General features: G+C 42.9%; 1 protein-coding gene across 1 annotated transcript in view; it reads right to left on the minus strand.

Moving 5' to 3' along the window:
- The window catches only part of UBE2J1 (ubiquitin conjugating enzyme E2 J1), a 62234-nt gene extending 41483 nt beyond the window's left edge, over positions 1–20751 (minus strand). The window contains exons 1-4 of the mRNA XM_048845028.2: positions 20616–20751; positions 9243–9316; positions 5119–5250; positions 2512–2596 (exon numbers count right to left, since the gene is read on the minus strand). Of these exons, the coding sequence (XP_048700985.1) occupies positions 2512–2596; positions 5119–5250; positions 9243–9316; positions 20616–20646 (322 nt within the window). The 5' untranslated portion in view covers positions 20647–20751. The remainder of the gene's footprint in view (positions 1–2511; positions 2597–5118; positions 5251–9242; positions 9317–20615) is intronic.

The following is a 20751-nucleotide window of genomic DNA, read 5'->3' on the forward strand; positions in this document are numbered from 1 at the left end:
CTATTAAGCAGAGACTGAAAAATTGGTCTGCTCATAGAACCCCTGAGATTCTGCAGCCTCAAAATGTTCATAGCTGTAATTCTGCTTCAGGAGAACATGCTGATTCATGCACAGTTCTATGAGCCCTGGTTTTCCACAATACTCTGGTCATAGAATTTAATCCTTTCAGTATATTTTAGTGTGCAATTTATATCCAGGGTAGGGACAAATGATTAACAATATGGCATAAAAACAAACAAGTGACAGATGAGGGTGGAAAATGCAAAAAGATGTGGCCTTGTGCAATGCATCCTGCGGCATGATTCCTCCTCTTCCCACTTCAGGGAAATGTATAAGTAGTATAGTGCAGTGAGACTTACAAAAAGCAAAAACCATTCAGTCATTTTAAACTCAGGGTGTTGGATCCTCCCCTCTCCTTTTAGAGTTCATTTAGTACAGAGTGCCATTTCAGAATTACAAACCATGTTACTCAGTTGACCACACACTACACATAAAGAAAAGGAGTACTAGTGGCACCTTAGAGACTAACCAATTTATTTGAGCATAAGCTTTCGTGAGCTACAGCTCACTTCATCGGAATGCATCCGATGAAGTGAGCTGTAGCTCACGAAAGCTTATGCTCAAATAAACTGGTTAGTCTCTAAGGTGCCACTAGTACTCCTTTTCTTTTTGCGAATACAGACTAACACGGCTGCTACTCTGAAACACTACACATAGAATCATAGAATATCAGGGATGAAAGAGACCTCAGGAGGTCATCTAGTCCAACCCCCTGCTCAAAGTAGGACCAATCCCAACTAAATCATCCCAGCCACGGCTTTGTCAAGCCATGCCTTAAAAACCCTAAGGATGGAGATTCTACCACCTCCCTAGGTAACCCATTCCAGTGTTTCACCACCCTCCTAGTGACATAGTTTTTCCTAATATCCAATCTAGATCACTATTCAAGCTGATTCAGAAGGAAAACTTAAAGTGACCAGACTAGGAAGTAAAGGATTCAAAGTATTTTTCATAACTATAAATTTAAAACAACACTCAGAATGTTTTATATACACAGCCTTGTAAAATTCTACCTGCTTGTTTACCTGGGGCAAATAAATATCAATAGTTCACCATACTTCTCTTGATCTCCCACCCCCTTGAGCCCATCAGTATTCCATTGTCTCTTCCAAGTCCTCCCTATACCTCCCTCTCACACCAATTCACATCCCTTCACTGATCTTAAACATACCACCTTACCTTTCCCCTTCCTGGGTACCCCATCCTTTTTTCTCCCTTGAGATCAGCCCCCTTTACTCTCTCCCTATGAGATTTCTTCTCCTATGGTGCTTCCTGTTTTCCACTCTTTTCACAAGACTGAGGAAGGGTGCTGGTGAGGGTGGGTGGGAGGCCTGGTTCCACCTTCCAGTATGCTATATTTGCTGCTCAAGTTGAAGGGAAACAGCCTTCCTACTTCTGTATGCTTTGGCTTGGCTGCTTGCAACTGTGCAGTATCCCTCCTTGCGCCAGAGACTATTTTGCCAACTCAGCAGAGGAACCATTTCATCTGCAGAACTCAAGGCAGCCTAGTGTCAGTGGTAGCCATAATCCTGGCATCCACAAAAAAACCCAACACCACATGGGACTTATGATCATGGGCTATACAGGCCCCAATGGCTAGTTCCAGGCAACTGTGGTGGAAACTGTAATAACCCATGTTGTTTTTGGAAAATTAGGGTGATATACTTTCAACCATAGTGATTAATTTACACCAAGGTGACCTCCACAAATTCAGTGGCTATTTTTCCTATTTTGCTTAAAAATGGAGATTAATATGGACATCTATGTTGGTCAGAAAATGGAGTTAGGGCATAGCTCTGGAGTTTTCAGACCCTAAAGGTCAGCCCTGCTAACCTGAACAGAATGTGGCATGAATGGTTAAATTAGATTGAAACAGGAGAGGAAGTGCTCACAGCACCAGCCAAGACTCCTACTCACCCTTTACCTTACCCCTGAAGAAACATACAATTAGTTGGCATTCAGCAAATATAATATTGTCTTAGAATTTATTTTTTTTTAGTCCTGTGATCAATAGATACAATAATAAGATACTGATTCCATAGTCAATTCAACTAAGATTTGTTTACAAAGAAACTTTAAGTGAGCTTAATAGAAATGCATTAAATTCAAAGTTTAATCATCAACTTATCCAGGAAAAATGATAACACTAAAACCATGTGCCTCTTCTCACCATTCTACTTATTTCTCTATAAGGGACAGAAACTGAAACTATGTTATTTCCAGTGTCTCCTTGAGGTCAGGGGAGTAAGTAGAAGAAATTCCTCTGCATGTCATCAGAGATTGGCCCATATATCAAGCACTGTGCTTAATGATATGCTGATGAGCACAGTATAAAACTGAAATAAGATAATGGATAATTTCACAAAGAACATAATTCTGAAAACTAGTTTTGTTGGTGTCCATCAATGTTTTGCTGAAGAAGAATTACACTGAATATTAAGTAATACTCACTACTCCATGAAGGCTGCCACGTTTCAGGGTGATGTCCTGAGATGCTTAAACAAATTTTCTTCCCTACTTCAAACCTGCCATTGGCCTTCAGGGAAGAGAGACGGGGAAGAAAAACAAAAAAGACATTATTCAACCCAAATATTCCTTGTTAAACTAGCTTCTACCAATAAAACTAAGCGGTAAAAATCTTTTCAAGTAAATCTGTTTGCAATCATCATGTAACAACTGAACAAATGACAACAACATAAAGCTCGACTAGGTTTGTTGAAGCCACACTTGCTGCTGTTTACACAAATCACTGAAGACAATCTCCCATTTAAGATATCTTTTAAACATAACATAAATAGCAGAAGTCCTCCAAAAGTGAGTTCTGTATTCCACTTTTAAGATCTGCAACATTTAATATGACAAATGAGAATAATTTCAATGCTTTAAAAGCCAAAAATACTATGGAAAATTTACTGGAATTGATTAATAATGGGTGATCATAATCAAATTTTTGAATCATATACAAAAATTTAGAAGTTAAGGCCACTATGATGCTGTCCTGTTTTGCCAAAACATATTTTAAGTGTTGCTGAAAGGGTAGCTCTTGTTATATTTACAGGCAGAGCTGGTAGCACCATCTATAGTTAAGGTTGCCGGATACTTTCAATCATAAGACCCTGTTTTCCGTTGCTTATGACTTAGTCAAGCATTTGCCAAATCCATGGTGGGTGTTCATGTGAGGCTGATTTGGAGGGAGAAGTTTCAGCTAACACAGTTCAGCAGTTTCCAAGAATGAGATTAGGAAAAAATACATTGTTTTGCCCATGTTTATTTTTTTTTTTAAACAAATGTTCAGTTCAAAATCTCTAGCACCTCTATGCTTCAGAGAGACTTAAAATTTGACACCAGGAAAGTGCTTTTTTGCCATCTCTGTGAAAATTATCCAAATTTTACCAATTTATGACCCTTTGGAAAAATCTCAGCTTTCACATGCTTACTAGAGGCTTGACCGAGTGTGGCAGGTAAATATTCTGATGATTCCAACTTCACTGGGCATGCTTCAGCCCAGGGTTCCAGGGGCTTAGCAGGATCTTCCCTGCAATTACTCCTCCCAGCTGCTGGGCTTCACTGTGGTATGGAACACAGGACTAAGAGCAGTGAAACTGTCCTTCCTGCACTATCTGTGCTCCCTGTCTGGCACATAGCCAGTGTGAAGGATGAGCAGCAAATTTGAGTGCTGAGTAGATGAAGAGGCTGCAGGAGCCAGAGGGTACAGGGAGCAGAGGAAGAGGGAAGGACCCAGGGAGTGGGGATAAATAGAAGCAGAGGCTGAAGGGGCAGGAACCAGGGGTGTACAGGAACAGAAGAGGACAGGAACAAGGTGAGGGCACAGGAACAGAAGGGTCCACAACCACTGTAGCAAGCTCCCCTTCAGAACCTGGAACTGAACTCAGGAATCCTGAGCGTCTAACATTCCTCTGCTGTCAACAAACAGCTGTGAGACACACGCTTTTTTAGTAGATTTCATCCCCTTCTAGTAGCTGGTCCACATAGAGGATAACAGCCTACTCCTACTACCAGTACTCCATTAACTCAAGTGGTAGAAATTTGTACTGTAGATGTAAAAGTCCAAAACCCTGCTGACGACCCAAGTAGAGGGGTCAATATGGCTCCACTTTATATAATTTAATTATGATACAGTCTTTAATTACATGATCACATACTATTTTTTCCATTCTTGTATCTTAATGCATATGCACAAGGGTTCTGAATTAAGGTTGCATAGGTAACCTTAATTCTGGCATTTCTTAAGTTTTGAGTGCTTGTCTTTGCAACTTTCATACTCACATATATACACACACACACACACACACACACACACAAATATTGAATTATTTACTAAATAAAATCCTCCTGACACAAATTTGAGGCAAGGTCCTGCCTGGTGCTGGTCACATGCAGCTCTTGATGTCAATTGAAACTGGATAGTAAACCTCTCTCAAGACAAGGTCACTCAGTTTGTTTGCTCATCCACTATTTCTCATTGTTTCTCTGGCCTTGGAATAAGAACTTGAAGTGTTTTAATAAACAGATTATATTTCATTACAGTTACTATAAATAACATTTCAGCATGCAACACAGGTAACTGTCCCTGCCTACATCACTATTCCAAAGTGAATCAAATGGCATGGCATTATGCCTCCTACCACAGCAGTAGGGGAATTATTTTCCCTCCTCTTTCAGTGGTCAAAGCACTAAGTTCAGTTCATCCTACAGTAGGGTGACCAGATAACAAGTGTGAAAAATCGGGACAGGGGGTGGGGGATAATTGGCACCTATAACAGAAAAAGCCCCAAATATCAAGACTGTTCCTGTAAAATCGGGACATCTGGTCACCCTATCCTACAGTGGCTTTTCCATAATGTATATAATCTTGCATAAATAGTCTTCAGATTTTTCATTTAGTCTCATTTACAGGTATACAAATGGATAAACAAAACAAAAAGGCACAATTCTGCACTTTTCTCTAAGTGAACTCTCTCCCATATTGCCAAAATCTTTTATGGTTACTCTAATTGAAATGACCATATAAAAAGGATGACTGCTAAATACTCTTACTGTTAACAGAATGATGCTTGGGGGTTTCATGGGATACTCTGGTGGTAGTACTATTCGTCCATGATAAATTCCTCCATCAAAATCTGAATCTGGAGGGCCTCTAACAGTAAAATGCCATTCAAAAAGATTATCCTAAAAAACAAGAGCACATAAGTCAGAGAGAGCAGGACAAAAACAGATAATTATTACTTTATTAAAACAAGCATGGACTGTAACTCTGTAGAATAGCAAAAATTCAAAATCAGAAGAATGCTACATGAGAATAACTACTATAAGACAGTGCAGCATTGTGGAGGCTACAGTTAAGGAGCAATACAGCACTGAAAAAAGCAGCAGCAGGTTGGCAAAAACAGGAGGTTGAGTCAGTTTCCATGTATGACTTATTTTTTATTGCGCTTTCTAGAGGTGCAATTTTTGGTTGCTGGATGTTGTTAAGTTTCAACAGAGCTCTCAGCTTACAGCACAAGATCACAGTCATTTTTCACCTAATGAGCCTGAACTGTGGGTTCTTCATAAACCATGAAAGTATTCATGATATGTGGTGCAAACTCCTTTAGAGCCTCTAACCTATGGAGACTGGCAGAGATTAACCTCTGCAACACATTAAAACTATTATTATGATCATTCCCCTTTCTAAAATATGAAATGTAATCCTCATCATATTCAAGATGATAAAGAGGTGCTTTGAACCAGCTATTCCATCTGATTATTACAGGGGTTGGTGGTATGCAAGGACTTTTCCCTTTTTCAATTAGAAACATACAAAACTGTGCTTTCATTGTAGGGCAGACAGTGAAAGCCTGTTTTATAGTCACAACAAATGCATTTACTTTTAAAAGTATTTTCATCCACAAATCGCCAACAAGGTTAAGGAAATGCACCATGCACATCAGGTGTACTGCATTTAAAAATAAAGGTTTCAAACCTCAATCCCAAACTCTCACCATGTAAGTGACATTATCTGTCACAAATGCAGTCATGCAATCAAATGGTATTGTGAATTTCTCAACAGTTTCCCTTACTGCCTGGATTACTGTTTTAAATTAACTGCTTCCAAAACCTCATAACTCAATAAAAATACTTCCAGCTTGTTTTGTTCATGTGGAGCTGAAGTAGCTTTGTTGTCACTGCTTGTTGGGCCAAGGATGGCGAGAATATTGAGTACATATCTGTCTTCAGCATCAATAGTTTCATCTGCTACCATGCTTTTCTTTTAAATCTTGAAAGTATGCGTGTTGGGATGTTAGTCCCAGGATATTAGAGAGATAAGGTGAGTAAGGTAGTATCTTTTATTGGACCAACTTCTCTCATCTTTCTCACCAATAGACATTATCTTTTATTGGACTAACTTCTGTTGGTGAGAGAGACGAGAGAAGTCAGTCCAATAAAAGATATTATCTCACCCACCTTGTCTCTCCAATTACTGAATGTCATATTCAAAATTCTTTAGAAAGTTTTACTTACCCAACTGGTCTGCACTAGGTATAACTCCAGTGTGTGTTCCAGATTGCATTCTAAAAACCCTCTGAGTTTTGAATTGTGAAGGATATACAAGAGGGAGAAATCTGCTCTTCGATCTTAGTAGTAAACAGCTGTTTTCTGACGTTTCAGATTTCTGTTTTCCTCCACTTGTAATGCCTCTGGTTGGTACTTATGTGTTGCACTTTCCAGATGCTTGTTACAGCTAGTGTTTCTGGTAAAATCAACATGCTGCACTAGATACAAAATAACTTTCCTTTGTTTTCATTAAATGTTTGAGAATATTGCTGTGCTCGTTGCTTAGCACTTAATTTTGCCAATTTTTACTCATATTTTGTTGCTGGCGTTGTTGTCCACTATTTACCATTATTCAAAGGTTTGCATATTCCAACCATTTTAACTTTTTCACTTCCGCTGACACCGCAAAAAAGTCATGATCGCTTACTGTTAATTAAGACATGCTCTCTGTTTTCACAGTTGAGTTGAAATCAACAGCAAAATTTACAGGGTCTGGGGACAGTGGTGACCAACACTGAGAAAGTCATATCCCTACTCATGACTAATGCTAAATGCTGGATCACAGCTGTATGTTTGCCCACCTACTTATCACTCTTGAAAGGACAGAATATAGTACTGTCAACATTTATTCAGGTTTTGCTTCTCACTGTTCTCTCCCCAGGAGAGAGAGACTGTCCTAATAAGGAATCAGCAGATTCATACAAACTACCAGCAAATAACATCCTGAAATAGGCCTTCATATTCTTACTATTACAAAAATCCAGGTACTGTTTATCCCTGAACTTGGTTTAAAACACTGGAATTAAAATAAAACAGAAATATAAGTGAAAAAATAAAAGTTGATATTTTACCAAAATCATTATTCAGGAGAAAAACTGCAAGCAAAAACAAAAGCTAATCAATAACAATAATCTGTTCTTTATAGCACCCAAAAGCATGTTAAGTGCTCTACGTATGCTAACTGCACTAAGCTTTTCTGCAAAAATTCCACCAAAGGACAAAGTCCCAACATTTAGGGCTTCTGTTTTTTAAGGTTTCAGAGTAGCAGCCGTGTTAGTCTGTATTCGCAAAAAGGAAAGGAGTACTTGTGGCACCTTAGAGACTAACAAATTTATTTGAGCATAAGCTTTCGTGAGGAAGTGAGCTGTAGCTCACAAAAGCTTATGCTCAAATAAATTGGTGAGTCTCTAAGGTGCCACAAGTACTCCTTTTCTTTTTGTTTTTTAAGGTTTACTTTTAGAAATTTTTGGGTTGTGTGTAGATATCCAAAAATGGGGGGTTTTCAGGGCTCTCTCTCTCTGTATATGTTGTAATGAGTAATCTGTTTGTAATGTAGTACTGTTTCAAACAGCACTATGTTAAAGCACACTAGGGAACCTTTAGTATGTACCAGCAAGGTCTACAGGAACAAATTAACGTGCAACACTTTAGCGCAGGGGTTCTCAAACTTCGTTGCACCACAACCCATTTCTGACAACAAAAATTATGACATGATCCCAGGAGGGGTGACCAAAGCTTGAGCCCACTCAAGCTCTGCCACCCCAGGTTGGGGGGGAGGGTCAAAGCCAAAGCCCGAGCCCCACTGGCCTGTGCAAGGGTACAAAGCTGAAGCCCAAGTGCTTCAGCCCCAGGCAGGGTGCCTGTAACTTGAGCCCCACCACCCAGGGCGGAGGACCTCGGGTTTTGTCTTTGGGTTGGTGGGGCTCAGGCTTCAGCCCTGCGCTCCAGCCAGTCTAAGCCAGCCCTGGCGACGCACTTTGGGGGTCCCAACCCACAGTTTGAGAACCGCTGCTTTAGTGCACTTAGAAAATCACACCCTCCAAGTCTGCATTACTGCTCCATGTAGACAAGCCTATAGATACAAATAACCATTTCTGGTGTTTACTGGATAAACACCCCTCATTTTTTTTCCCCTTTTTTTAAAAATTGGGGGGTTTTCCAGCTACAACCTAAAACCAGAAACTCTAAAATACTGTAACATAAATCATTAGGATATATTTTTTTTAAGTTTCGTCTTGTCCGCTCTAGAATTTCACCTTTCCTCAAATTTTTGACTGTTTATAATATTTCCAGGACTGAGACTGCAGCATAGAGAGCATCATTAGGGTAAGATTTTTTTTTTTAAAAGGTGAGATCCTGCAACTGCTCCCTTCTGCTCCTACTGAACAACCAGTTACTTCAATGGGCTCCCATGTATGCACAGGGCTGCACACATGTCAATCCAATTACAGGATCTAGCCTTAAACTTTCTGCTAGGGTAACTTCATAACATGAATTTCTTTTTAGATGTATAACCACTTTACATTTAAATTATGATGTTATGCAATTCCCAGGGGAAAAACATATTGCAACAATGTGACATGACTATTTAGATAAAATCTTAACTTTTATTATGTACTTTTTACCGATGAGTCAACTCCATGAAGTCATTAGATTAAAAATGTTCCTGGTAGTTTTCAAGGAAGGAAAAAATAAAAATCTGACCATTTTAATAAGGTCTATTAATCTCCAAAACCAAAATTAAATATTATGTATGGACTTAAAGCAATGTAACCAGGCAGAAAAATATTAGGTATTATACAGCAGAGACAAACTAACAGCTACAGCAAATATACACAGAAACTAACCTCCAAGGGCTGTGCATGGTAATGATCTGTAGGATCCTTCAATTCGGCTGCTTCCTTCATTAAACGTTTGACAGCTGAAAAAGGAAATTTGGTATATCAGTATGAAAAGCTCCCTTAAAAAATAAAATATACGGGAGATTTTGTTAGCATTATCTTGAAGGAGTCACTTCATATAACAAAGTAGCTTATATGGTACAGCACACCATGTTTCTCTCACATGACTTCATTCTCAGATGCACATGATAAATTACTCAGATAGGGTACAGGATTTAATGAGTCATAAGAGCACAAAGTTCTGAGAAAAATTATATTTAGTTGTTTCACAGTTTCCCAAATAATGTATCTCAACATTATGAGTAAATTGTACGTGATTTATTAATTCGGCCCTTACATTAAAGCTGAGGGGGGGAATACAACATTTACTAGGTTTTCACAATTGCTTTCAACAAATACAGATGAACAAGAAATACCTATCATTATATTTTATCACAAGAAGAACCTCCTTGCATTTCAGCAATTGCCTAAAAAAAGTAAGGGCTTGTCTACACTACTACTTAATGACAGGTTTCAGAGTAACAGCCGTGTTAGTCTGTATTCGCAAAAAGAAAAGGAGTACTTGTGGCACCTTAGAGACTAACCAATTTATTTGAGCATGAGCTTTCGTGAGCTACAGCTCACTTCATCGGATGCATACCGTGGAAACTGCAGCAGACTTTATATACACACAGAGAATATGAAACAATACCTCCTCCCACCCCACTGTCCTGCTGGTAATAGCTTATCTAAAGTGATCATCAGGTTGGGCCATTTCCAGCACAAATCCAGGTTTTCTCACCCTCCACCCCCCCACACAAATTCACTCTCCTGCTGGTGATAGCCCATCCAAAGTGACAACTCTTTACACAATGTGCATGATAATCAAGTTGGGCCATTTCCTGGGAAATCCAAACACTTGGATTCAGAGACTGTTGAAGTGATAGCAGCAGTAATTTCTTCTACCAGTGTAGAAATAATATTTCCTTCCTTTGGACTAATTCATTCCAAACTGAGAAATCGTTTGGGACCTGAAAAAGCAGGAAAGCTTCTTTTTCTTTTCCAGTTTATGAACAAACAGGAAAATGAAGGTGAAGATGACTGAGTTAGCTGCAGAAGCCAATATTTTAAGTTTCTCATGTTGACCTGGCTGACACAGTCAATTTAATTTTTGTTTTTCTAAATATTTCATTTAACTATTTTATTTTAAAACAATTTTAACAAAAACAAACCTGATTTTAAAAAATGTGAATGTTTAACTACATTCAAAAAATCATGTTTGTTTTGTTAAAATATTATATTTTTGCTGTTGAAGAAAAAAATCCAGAATACATAACATTGTTGTTTTAGTTAAATAAAAAAATGTAAATGTCTGTCTGGTGATGCTCTCCTCCTAACACAGCATAGCAAGAAAATCCTCCAAATATTAATAATTAACCTGTTGAATTGGAGATATTTATGAAGTCACTGGGCGGCGAACTATCTGCTTCAATTACCTTTGGTAAATGAAATAACCAAACAATCATTCATTTTCTGATAGAGCTGTAAAACTAATCTGAAAAGTTTTCAAAATAAATCACTTTAAAAATGTACAGTGTGTACCCTCCAAAAATGAAACCTACATCTATCTCTGAGTTGTGAAGAATATGTATTAAGGTTATAACAACCAACAAGAATGCGCTTTTATGTAGAAATCCATGATTAAATCGAGTCTTCCTGACTAGTGATTTAAATCATGATATGGCAGAAATGATATGAGAACGAATAGAAAAAAAATATTTCTTTGATTACGATCTTCATTAATCTGACCCTGTGTACAGAGTGACTAAATCCACAGAAACATCTTCAGATATAAGATATAATCCTTTATCCAAAACCAAGAAAACCTTCATAAATTCAGTTAAAAAGTATTTATTTGAAGGCTAATCAAGGCTACTTGTACATTTCAAATCTGGTGGGAAGTTTGATTTGAAGAATGAATCACAAAATTCTCCTATGAAAATGAGAACTGCTATTTAAGCCAGGTAAATAGCACCTCTGATTTGTCAGATTAGGTGCAGCAGATTTCAGTATAAAACTTATCACAAGGATAAAGGAAAGCAGGGCATCTGCTCTAGAAATGGAACTGAGTTAGCAGAACAATTTTAAACATGGTTTTAATCCTGTTCATGCTAACACAGTTTAGGCATATTTTGGCTAGCCAAGGTAGGCAGTCAAATCAGTTTTTAAAATGCATTTATATCTAGAAAACCTGGAGTTTAATCAGTGGAGTGTCAGTGCCCGTGGATCATGGTGACATTTGAAAGTGGATAGGCAAATCTGACAGAGAACTGAGGTGTCTGGACAATGAAGTCCTTGAAAAGTTACCTTCTGATAATTTTTACAATGTACGCCAAGTAAAATTAACCACATCTTGACTATTTTATACAATTCATTTACAAAGTAACCATATTATTTATAAACAGAACATTTTTAAGCCATGAAATACAACAGTGTGGTGATACTATTAAAAAGAATAGAAAAGGGAGTCATCTGACTAACAAAATTCGAGTAAATGTGTATCAATTTTTATATTCTCTGGGAGAAGATGGCTTGATCCTTAGAAACTACAGATAAAAAAAATAGAAGGATGAGGAGATATTCTAAAAGTCTGTGTCCTACTGAGGTAATATAACAGAGGCCTTGAAAAGTCCAAGGATTGAATTTCTTCTCTCCTGAGGAGTTTTGGAAAGATAACTGGTTACATTAACAGACTAATACAAATGAAAGTCCAACACAACTTTGGGACTAGAGTTAGGATAAGTTCTCAACATAACCCTGTCTCTATGAAAAGTTGTGTAAAAAGGATCAGTCATCAGAGCCTGGTGTTTACATCAGCCAGAAGGGTCACAAATGGAGGCTAAAAAGGCTCCTTTGAGTGTAAGGTTGTGTGAAGTGCATTCAGAAAGAAGCTCAAAGGGAGGTTCTATAAGGTCTGAAAGGACAATACTGAGATCCCATACTGGAGGTGGTTCTCTCGCTGGTGGATATGCATGCAGTAACCTCTTTGGAAATCTAGATACTGTGGGGTAAGTAAAAAAAAAAAATGAACACGACTGCACGGGTAGGTAGCAAGCCAACATCACTGCAAAATGGATTTTGATTAAATTGAATGAACAAGTCCAGAATGTTTGAAATAGAGCTGTTGATTAATCACAGTTAACTCATGCGATTAACTCAAAAAAATTAATCATGATTAAAAAAATTAATCAGGATTAATCGCAGTTTTAATCACACTATTAAACAACAGAATACCAATTGACATGTATTAAATATTTTGGATGTTTTTCTATATTTTTATATAAAAATGTGTTGTAACTGAAATAAAAGTATATATTATTTTTATTACAAATATTTGCACTGTAAAAATAATAAAATAGTATTTTTCAATTCACCTCATACAAGTACTATAGTGCGATCTTTTTGTCGTGAAAGTGCAGTTTACAAATGTAGATTTTTTTTTAACATAACTGCACTCAAAAACAAAACAATGTAAAACTTCTGAGTGATCTTGTAGGCTCTGTCCTACTTCTTGTTCAGCCAATCACTAAGACAAACAAGTTTGTTTACATTTACGGAAGATAATGCTGCGCTCTTCTTATTTAAAGTGTCACCAAAAGTGAGAACCAGCATTTGCATGGCACTTTTGTAGTTGGGATTGCAGATATTTACGTGCCAGATATGCCAAACATTCGTATGCCCCTTCATGCTTCGGCCTCCATTCCAGAGGACATGCTTCCATGACGATGACGCTCATTAAAAATAATGCGTTAATTAAATTTGTGACTGAACTCCTTGGGGGAGAACTGTACGTCCCCTGCTCTGTTTTACTCACATTCCGCCATATATTTCATATCAGTCTCGAATGATGACTCAGCACATGTTCATTTTAAGAACGCGTTCACTGCAGATTTGACAAAACGCAAAGAAGATACCAATATGAGATTTCTAAAGATAGCTATAGCACTCAACCCAAGGTTTAAGAATCTGATATAACTTCCAAAATCTGAGAGGGACGAGGTGTGGAGCATGCTTGCAGAAGTCTTAAAAAAGCAACACTCCAATGCAGAAAACTACACAACCCGAACCACCAAAAAAGAAAATCAACTTTGTAATGGTGGCATCTGATTCAGATGATGAAAATGAACATGCGCCGGTCCGCACTGCTTTGGATTGTTATTGAGCAGAACACGTCATCAGCATGGACGCATGTCCCCCGGAATGGTGGTTGAAGCACAAAGGGACATATGAATTTTAGCGCAGTTGGCAAATAAATACCTTGCAATCCCAACTACAAAAGTTGCAAATGCCTGTTCTCACTTTCAGGTAACACTGTAAACAAGAAGCGGGCAGCATTATCTCCTGCAAATGTAAGCAAACTTGCGATTGGCTGAACAAGGAGGAGGACCGTGTGGACTTGCAGGCTCTAAAAGTTTACATTGTTTTATTTTTGAATGCAGGTTTTTTTGTTCATAATTCTACATTTTTAAGTTAAACTTTCATGATAAAGAGATTGCTCTACAGTACTTGTATTAGGTGAATTGAAAAATACTATTTCTTTTGTTTTTTTACAGTGCAAATACTTGTAATCAAAAATAAATATGACGTGAGCACTGTACACTTTGTATTCTGTGCTGTAATTGAAATCAATATATTTGAAAATGTAGAAAACATCCAAAAATATTTAAACAAACAGTATTCTATTATTAACAGTGCGATTAATCGCGATTAATTTTTTTTAGTCGCTTGACAACCCAAGTTTGAAATGCAGAACACAGTTGAGGATTCTAGACGTATGAACCTCCAACAGATCACAGTTTGTGTTGAACTGCACAAATGGAAAATCTTTTGCATTTAGAGGAGTAAGTCTTTCTCATGGAGAATTTTCTACTTTGTAGTAGGATTTCTTATACTAACAGGGAGTGGTCTCTCTGTCAGTAGCACTCAACTTGCCAACATCCAGGCTGTTGAATGTAGTGACCTCCTGTCTGGGTGAACTATGTGACTTTGGTTCTGCAATACTATATCTGGGCAGTCTAGAAGTGGTGTGGAAGGCTAGACAGACATTCTGAGGAGGCTGGTCAGCCAGAACTTTCTTTGCCAATTTGATGCTAGCAGAATCAGTGTAGCTACATCCTGTCTTACTTTGCATATGCCTCTTGGAATCAAAGAATTTGGTAGAAAAAAAGTATGTACATGGGACCTTGATCCCATAGTACAAGGAAGGCATCTTGCAATAATCCTGGGCACGTCTCCCCTATCTTTGCTACCAACCAACTCTGTAATGGAATTTCCCCACCAATGAAATGTTGTCTTGATGACAGAGCTCTTCGAAGACCACATATCATTGGTGATGGATTGTCTGCTAGGTTGTTTCTGACTCCCAAACAAAAAGAGTGACTTGAGGGTGTCCCATTTTGATGACACTATGTCCATAACTTGATCACCACCTGACATGGAAGTAATGAGTAGGCATTTCCTTGCTTCTTTAAACAGTACAATGCAGATGTGTTGTCTGTGAGAATCTCAACTGTGAAGTTCTGTAGAACAGACTGGCATGCATAGCATTGCAGTCTGACTGCTCTTTGTTCTAGTAAATTTATGTGAAGAGCCATGGCCTTCTGAGACCAAGTTCTTTATATCTGGAGGTAGTCCAATTGTACTCCCCAATGCAACTGTGATTCACTTCTTTGTAAGAGGAGGTGTGAAGAAGAGTATGCTCTTCTAAACATCTTTGTGGTCTAACACAGTGCTAGCTGGATGTTTGCTTCCTCATTCTTGTAAAGAACAAATGACACACTAAGCAGTGGTCAGGGACATGGCTTTCCCTGAGATAAAATAGACAGCAGATGCAGCTCTCTGTAAATGGGATTAAACAATCACAGGGTGGGCATGGTTTAAAGCTTCAGGGTTTAGACTCCATCATTTTTTGCATGGGTAGAGACACCCAGTCCTGAGGAACAAATTAAATTTAGTTTGATTTTTAAAAAATATATAACCAAAAAAAAAAAAAGGAAAAACCTTAAAGGGAATTAACCCTGACTATCTAATTTGCAAGAGAAGTAAATTCCACAGGGCAGCACACAGACACCACTCATTACATCTCACTGTCATGGGCACTAAGAGGGAACTGAGAGACAGTTGTGACCACTCTGCCCTTTACGCCGTTGGGTGGATAGGCACAAGGACATGAATAGTGCAAGTGCGGCCCAACAGACATTGCTATTCGAAAGATTCCTCTCTTGCACCTAGTATGTGCACCTAGAGTGTGAGCCACGCTGACATATACCCGCAGAACAACTTTGGTATACTTTTAAAATGTTTGCCATAATTTTATTTGCAAAGTTTTGTTTATAATTCATTTTATATCATGTTATATATTAACAGGTGAGTCATTTTTACTAATTGGACATCTACAGGCAGTATACTAAGGATACTGGTGGATGGCACCAGTTATAGGTCATCAAAAAGGCTGCTACATTTTACACACAAAAGCATGATCTATTGTTTTTAGGACCTCTTCTAATCATAAGTGTTACTTATAAACAGCTGGTGGTAAGCAGGCGAAGAAAACACAGTTACCTTTTCCTTAACTGGTGTTCTTCAGGATGTGTTGCTCATGTCTATTCCACAGCAGGTGTGTGTGCTCGCCACGTGCACCGGTGCCAGAAGTTTTTCCCCTAGCAGTACCTGTGGGGGGGGAGCGCCCCCCAGCAACCCCTGGAGTGGCGCCTGCCTGGCGTGGTATAAGGGGAGCTGCGCACTCCCCCCACCCTCAGTTCCTTCTTGAGAGACAACTCCGAGAGAGGGGAAGGAGGGCAGGATGTGGAACAGACATGAGCAACACATCTCGAAGAACACCAGTTACAGAAAAGGTAACTGTCTTTTCTTCTTCGAGTGATTGCTCATGTGTATTCCACAACAGGTGATTCCAAGTTATATCCGTTGGAGGTGGGTAGAAGTTCACAAGTTCCCAGGACGGAGGACAGCCCTGTCAAACATGGTGTCATCCCTGGTTTGGAGGATGATCGCATAGTGCGAAGTGAACATGTGAACCAAAGACCACATGGCGGACCTACAAACGTCCTGGATGGGTACGTGGGTCACAAAGGCAGCCAACAAGGCCTGCACCCAAGTCAAGTGTGCCCTCAAAATGGGTGGCGGAGAACACCCGCCAACTCATAACAGCAGCGGATGCACCAAGTGATCTAACTGGAAAGCCGCTGAGTCGAAATCGGCTGGCCCCTCGCACGCTCAGCCGAGGTGATGATCAGTTGCAAGGACTTTCTGAATGGCTTCGTCCACTTGAAGTAGAAAGCCAGAGCCCGCTGCACATTGAGTGTGTGAAGACTGCACTCCTCACTGGACGCATGAGGCTTGGGGCAGAGGACCGGTAGAAAAATGTCCTGACCCACGTGATAGGCGGAGATCACCTTCGGGAGGAATGCGGGGTGTGGGCAGAGATGGACCTTGTTCTTATGAAAGACCGTGTACAGCGGCTCGGAGGTCAGGGCCCTGAGCTCCGAGACTCGCCTGGCTGACGTGATTGCAACCAGGAAGGCCACCTTCTATGAGAGGTGAGACCAGGGCCCTCAAGTGGAGGAAGTAATCAAGGATAAGCTGGATTAGGGTGGCCACCGGGGAGACACCCTAGTCCGCCGCCCACCTAGAGAAACTGGACCACTTCGCCAAATAAGTGCGGCGAGTGGAGGGCTGTCTACTTTCGAGGAGGACGCGCTGAACCTGTTCTGTGCACGTCCTTTCCTCTCCGCCTAACCACTGAGCAGCCACGCCGTGAGGTGAAGCGCCGCTAGGTTTGGATGGAGGAGGCACCCCTGATCCTGAAAGAGGACCTGGGCCTTGTCCGTCTTTACCTTTTCCAGGACCCTGCTGATTAGAGGGAATGGTGGAAAGGCGAAGAGAAGTCACCTTGGCAAGAGAAAGGCATCGGAGGTAGCATCCCTCCCCAGACCCCCGCAGAGCAGAACCGGGGGCATCACCGACACGTGATCCAAGAGTTGCAGGCAAACCCTGGTTGTTGTCACTGGGAACCTTGTGACCAAGTGGATGAGACCTTTTAGGATCTCGAATCTGTTTGGCGGGAGAGACGCCCTGGCCGACTCTGCGTCCAGGAGCACCCCGATAAACTCTATGCATTGGACCGGGACTAACGTGGAACGGTGCACCTGGACAGGAGTGCCACGTGATCCCTCACCTGCGACCGAGAGGTGCCCCTGACACGCCAATCGTCCAGATAAGGAAATATCTGGACCCTCCGCCGTCTGAGGTAGGCCGCTACCACCGACATGCATTTTGTAAACAACCTGGGGGCAGTGGACAGACCAAATGGGAGGACTGTGAATTAGTAATGATACTGTCCCACCACGAAACGGAAGAAGCGCCTGTGTCCCTCGAATATGTGGATGTGGAAGTACACGTCCTGTAGGTTGAGGGCAGCATACCTGTCCCCGGGATCCAGGGAGCGAAGGATGGAGGCCAGGGAGACCATGTGGAACTTGAGCTTCACCATGTACTGGTTCAGACCTCGCAGGTCCAGGATGGGCCTGAGCATCCCTTTGGCCTTTAGGATAAGGAAATAATGGGAGTAATATCCCTTGCCCATGAACTCCTCGGGCACCGCCTCTATCGCTCCTAGTCCTAGGAGCCGCCCCACCTCCTGCTCGAGCAGAGGATCATGCGAGGGGTCCCCCAAGAGGGACGGGGGGGTGGTTGTATGGGGAGGAAGTAAACTGGAGGGTGTAACCCCAGGAGATGGTGTTGAGGACCCATTGGTGTGAGGTTAGCCGCGACCATTCCAGGAGGAAAGCACACAACCGGTTGGAGAAGGGGAGCTTTATTGGATCCCTGGTGAGGACTGGCGGGGTGCCCCTGAGCATCCTGTCAAAAACGCCTTTTCCCCACCTGCTTGCCCTTGGAGGACCCAGGCTGGGGGGGAGCGGGGGGAGGCAAGCCGAGACTGTCTCTATGGGCGTCTCTTATAGTCCTGCTGCTTCTTATGGGCGCCCTCATACTTCAGGAGGGCGGCCTGGGTGGGAGTCTGCTGTGGTTTGAACTTAGGTTTTGCTGGAGCAGGGACATAGAGGCCCAGAGTCTGGAGGGTCATGCGGGAGTCTTTCATGCCATGCAGCCTTGTATCTGTTTCCTCCACAAACAGAGCTTTCCCATCAAACAGGAGATCCTGCATGGAAGACTGCACCTTGTTGGACAGCCCAGAGAGCAGGAGTCATGACACCCGTCTCATGGACACCGCGGAGGCCATGGATCATGGGGCCGTGTCCGCAGCATCCAAGGCTGCCTGCAGGGACGTCCTAGTGGCCGCTGCCCCTTTCTCCACTAGCGCCTTGAACTCCTTCCTATTGCGCTCCTGGAGGGAGTCCTCGAACTTGGGCAGGGAACCCCATAGATTGAATTTGTACCGGCCCAGGAGAGCCTCATGGTTTGCCACTCGTAAATGGAAGCTCAAAGACAAATACATTTTCCTTCCAAAAGAGTCCAGTCTCTGAGAGTCTTTGTTCTTTGGGGTTGGGGCTGGCTGACCCTGCCATTCCCTGTGGTTGACCGACTCGACCACCAGGAAGTTGGGCACTGGGTGGGCATACAAGTACTCATGCCTTTAGTGAGTACAAAGTACTTGTGTTCCACCTTTTTAGAGATGGGGGCCAACGAGGCCTGTGTTTGCCACAGGGCATTTGAAATCTTAGCCACCCCTTCATGGAGAGTCAAGGCCACCCTAACTGGTGCAGATGGGGACAACACATTAAACAGGGCTCCTCCATCTCCTCTGCTTGGAGTTGGAGGCTTGCTGCCACCCTCTTTAAGAGTTCTTGATGGGCCCTGAAGTCCTCCTGCGGGGTGGAGACGCGATCACCTCCTCCGGGAAGGTGGAGGAGGCCAGTACGGTGCTCTGGGTGTCGTCCGTCACTGGAGGGTCCACCACCTAGTTGGACTCCGGGCACGGGGCCGAGGACATCCCACTGACTCCTTTCTTGGGTGTCTGGAGAGGGAGGCCAACGGTGCCTCCGAAGCTCTGACCACTGAGCGGGCTCCCACCAGAGCTGCGCAGGAGACGATGGTGCCCACTGGTACCATTGGACTGGCCACAACATTTCACTAGGATCGTGTATTTACTAAGGGTGGGGCCAGCACGCAAAGCCTCCCTAGTCCCTGCGCCTAGGAGCCACAGGGACATGTTTCTCCTGGGAGCTGCGCCGAGCCTGGACAGACAGGGAACCTGCCTTAGCCCCGCTGCGCTGCCGGCCGGATTTTTAACGGGGGATTTTTAAAGGGGGCCCAGGGTCCCCTTTCAACCAGGCATTCCAGTAGAAAACCCAACGCCTGGCAACCCTAACTGCTCTATATATTATATCCTGAAATGTACATACAATATTTATATTCCAGTTGATTTTATAGTTATATGGTAAAAATGAGAAAGTGCATAATTTTTCAGGAATAGTGTGCTGTGACTCTTTTGTATTTTATATGTTTGATTTTGTAAACAAGTCATTTTTAAGGGAGGTGAAACTCGGGGCACTCAAGACAAAGCAGACTCCTGCAATGGGTCCAGTAGTCTGGAAAGGTTGAGAGCCACTGGTGTAAAGAATGGGGGATCCTGGTGAGGAAGAGTTGGGGGCAACAGAGCCCCTGGCCCGGTGGGGAGAATAAGGACTCTGGTGTGAAGGCAATAGGGAGAATGGGGGACCCTGCAGTGCGGGAAGAAGGGACGGGAGCCCTGGCACAGTGGGGGGACCATCATGGGGCAAAGGGGGGGCAGAACCCCGGGCGAAGGAGACTGGGGGACCCAGGTGGGCAGAGGGCGAGTGGGGTGCGGCTACGCGAGGGTGTCGGGCACACAGAGGCTGTGGCATGGGTGGGGGGAGCGAACGCCCAGAGCCCCTGGAGAGAAGGGCGACCTGGGAGTGGGGTTCAGCCATTTCCCCGCCCCCCGGAAGGGGCTCGCTGCTGCTCCAGCTCAGCGTCTCCCCCCGGGGCCGAGAGCGCAGCGGGCAGGGCGAGGGACCGACCGCGTCGCCCTGGGGCTGAGGAGGCTCCCAGGCCCGCAGACCCCATCCCGGCCGCTGACTCCGGCCTATCAGCGCCTCCCGGCCCGCTCCTCCCGCGGCCCAACCCCGGGCCGCTGCGGCCTGTACCCCTCGCCGGGCCGAGGCCTCGAGGGAGGCTGCCAGCCGCTGCCCCAGCGCAGGGCGAGGAGGGAGCCGGCTCCCGCCCAGGCAGGCGGCCCCGGAAGACGTTGCCGGGTCCCGCGGCCCCTCGCTCGCTCACCCGGGCTCTTCAGGTTGTAGCGGGTCTCCATGGCGCGGACGTTGGGCCAGGGGCGGACGGCGGCTCCCTGCGACCGGCCCGGCGGCGGCCGCTCCCCGCTGTGCGGTGGCCGGGGGCGGGGACTCGCGCGTCGGCG

This window comes from Caretta caretta, chromosome 3 (genome assembly GCF_965140235.1).
Source record: "Caretta caretta isolate rCarCar2 chromosome 3, rCarCar1.hap1, whole genome shotgun sequence".
Lineage (NCBI taxonomy): Eukaryota > Metazoa > Chordata > Testudines > Cheloniidae > Caretta > Caretta caretta.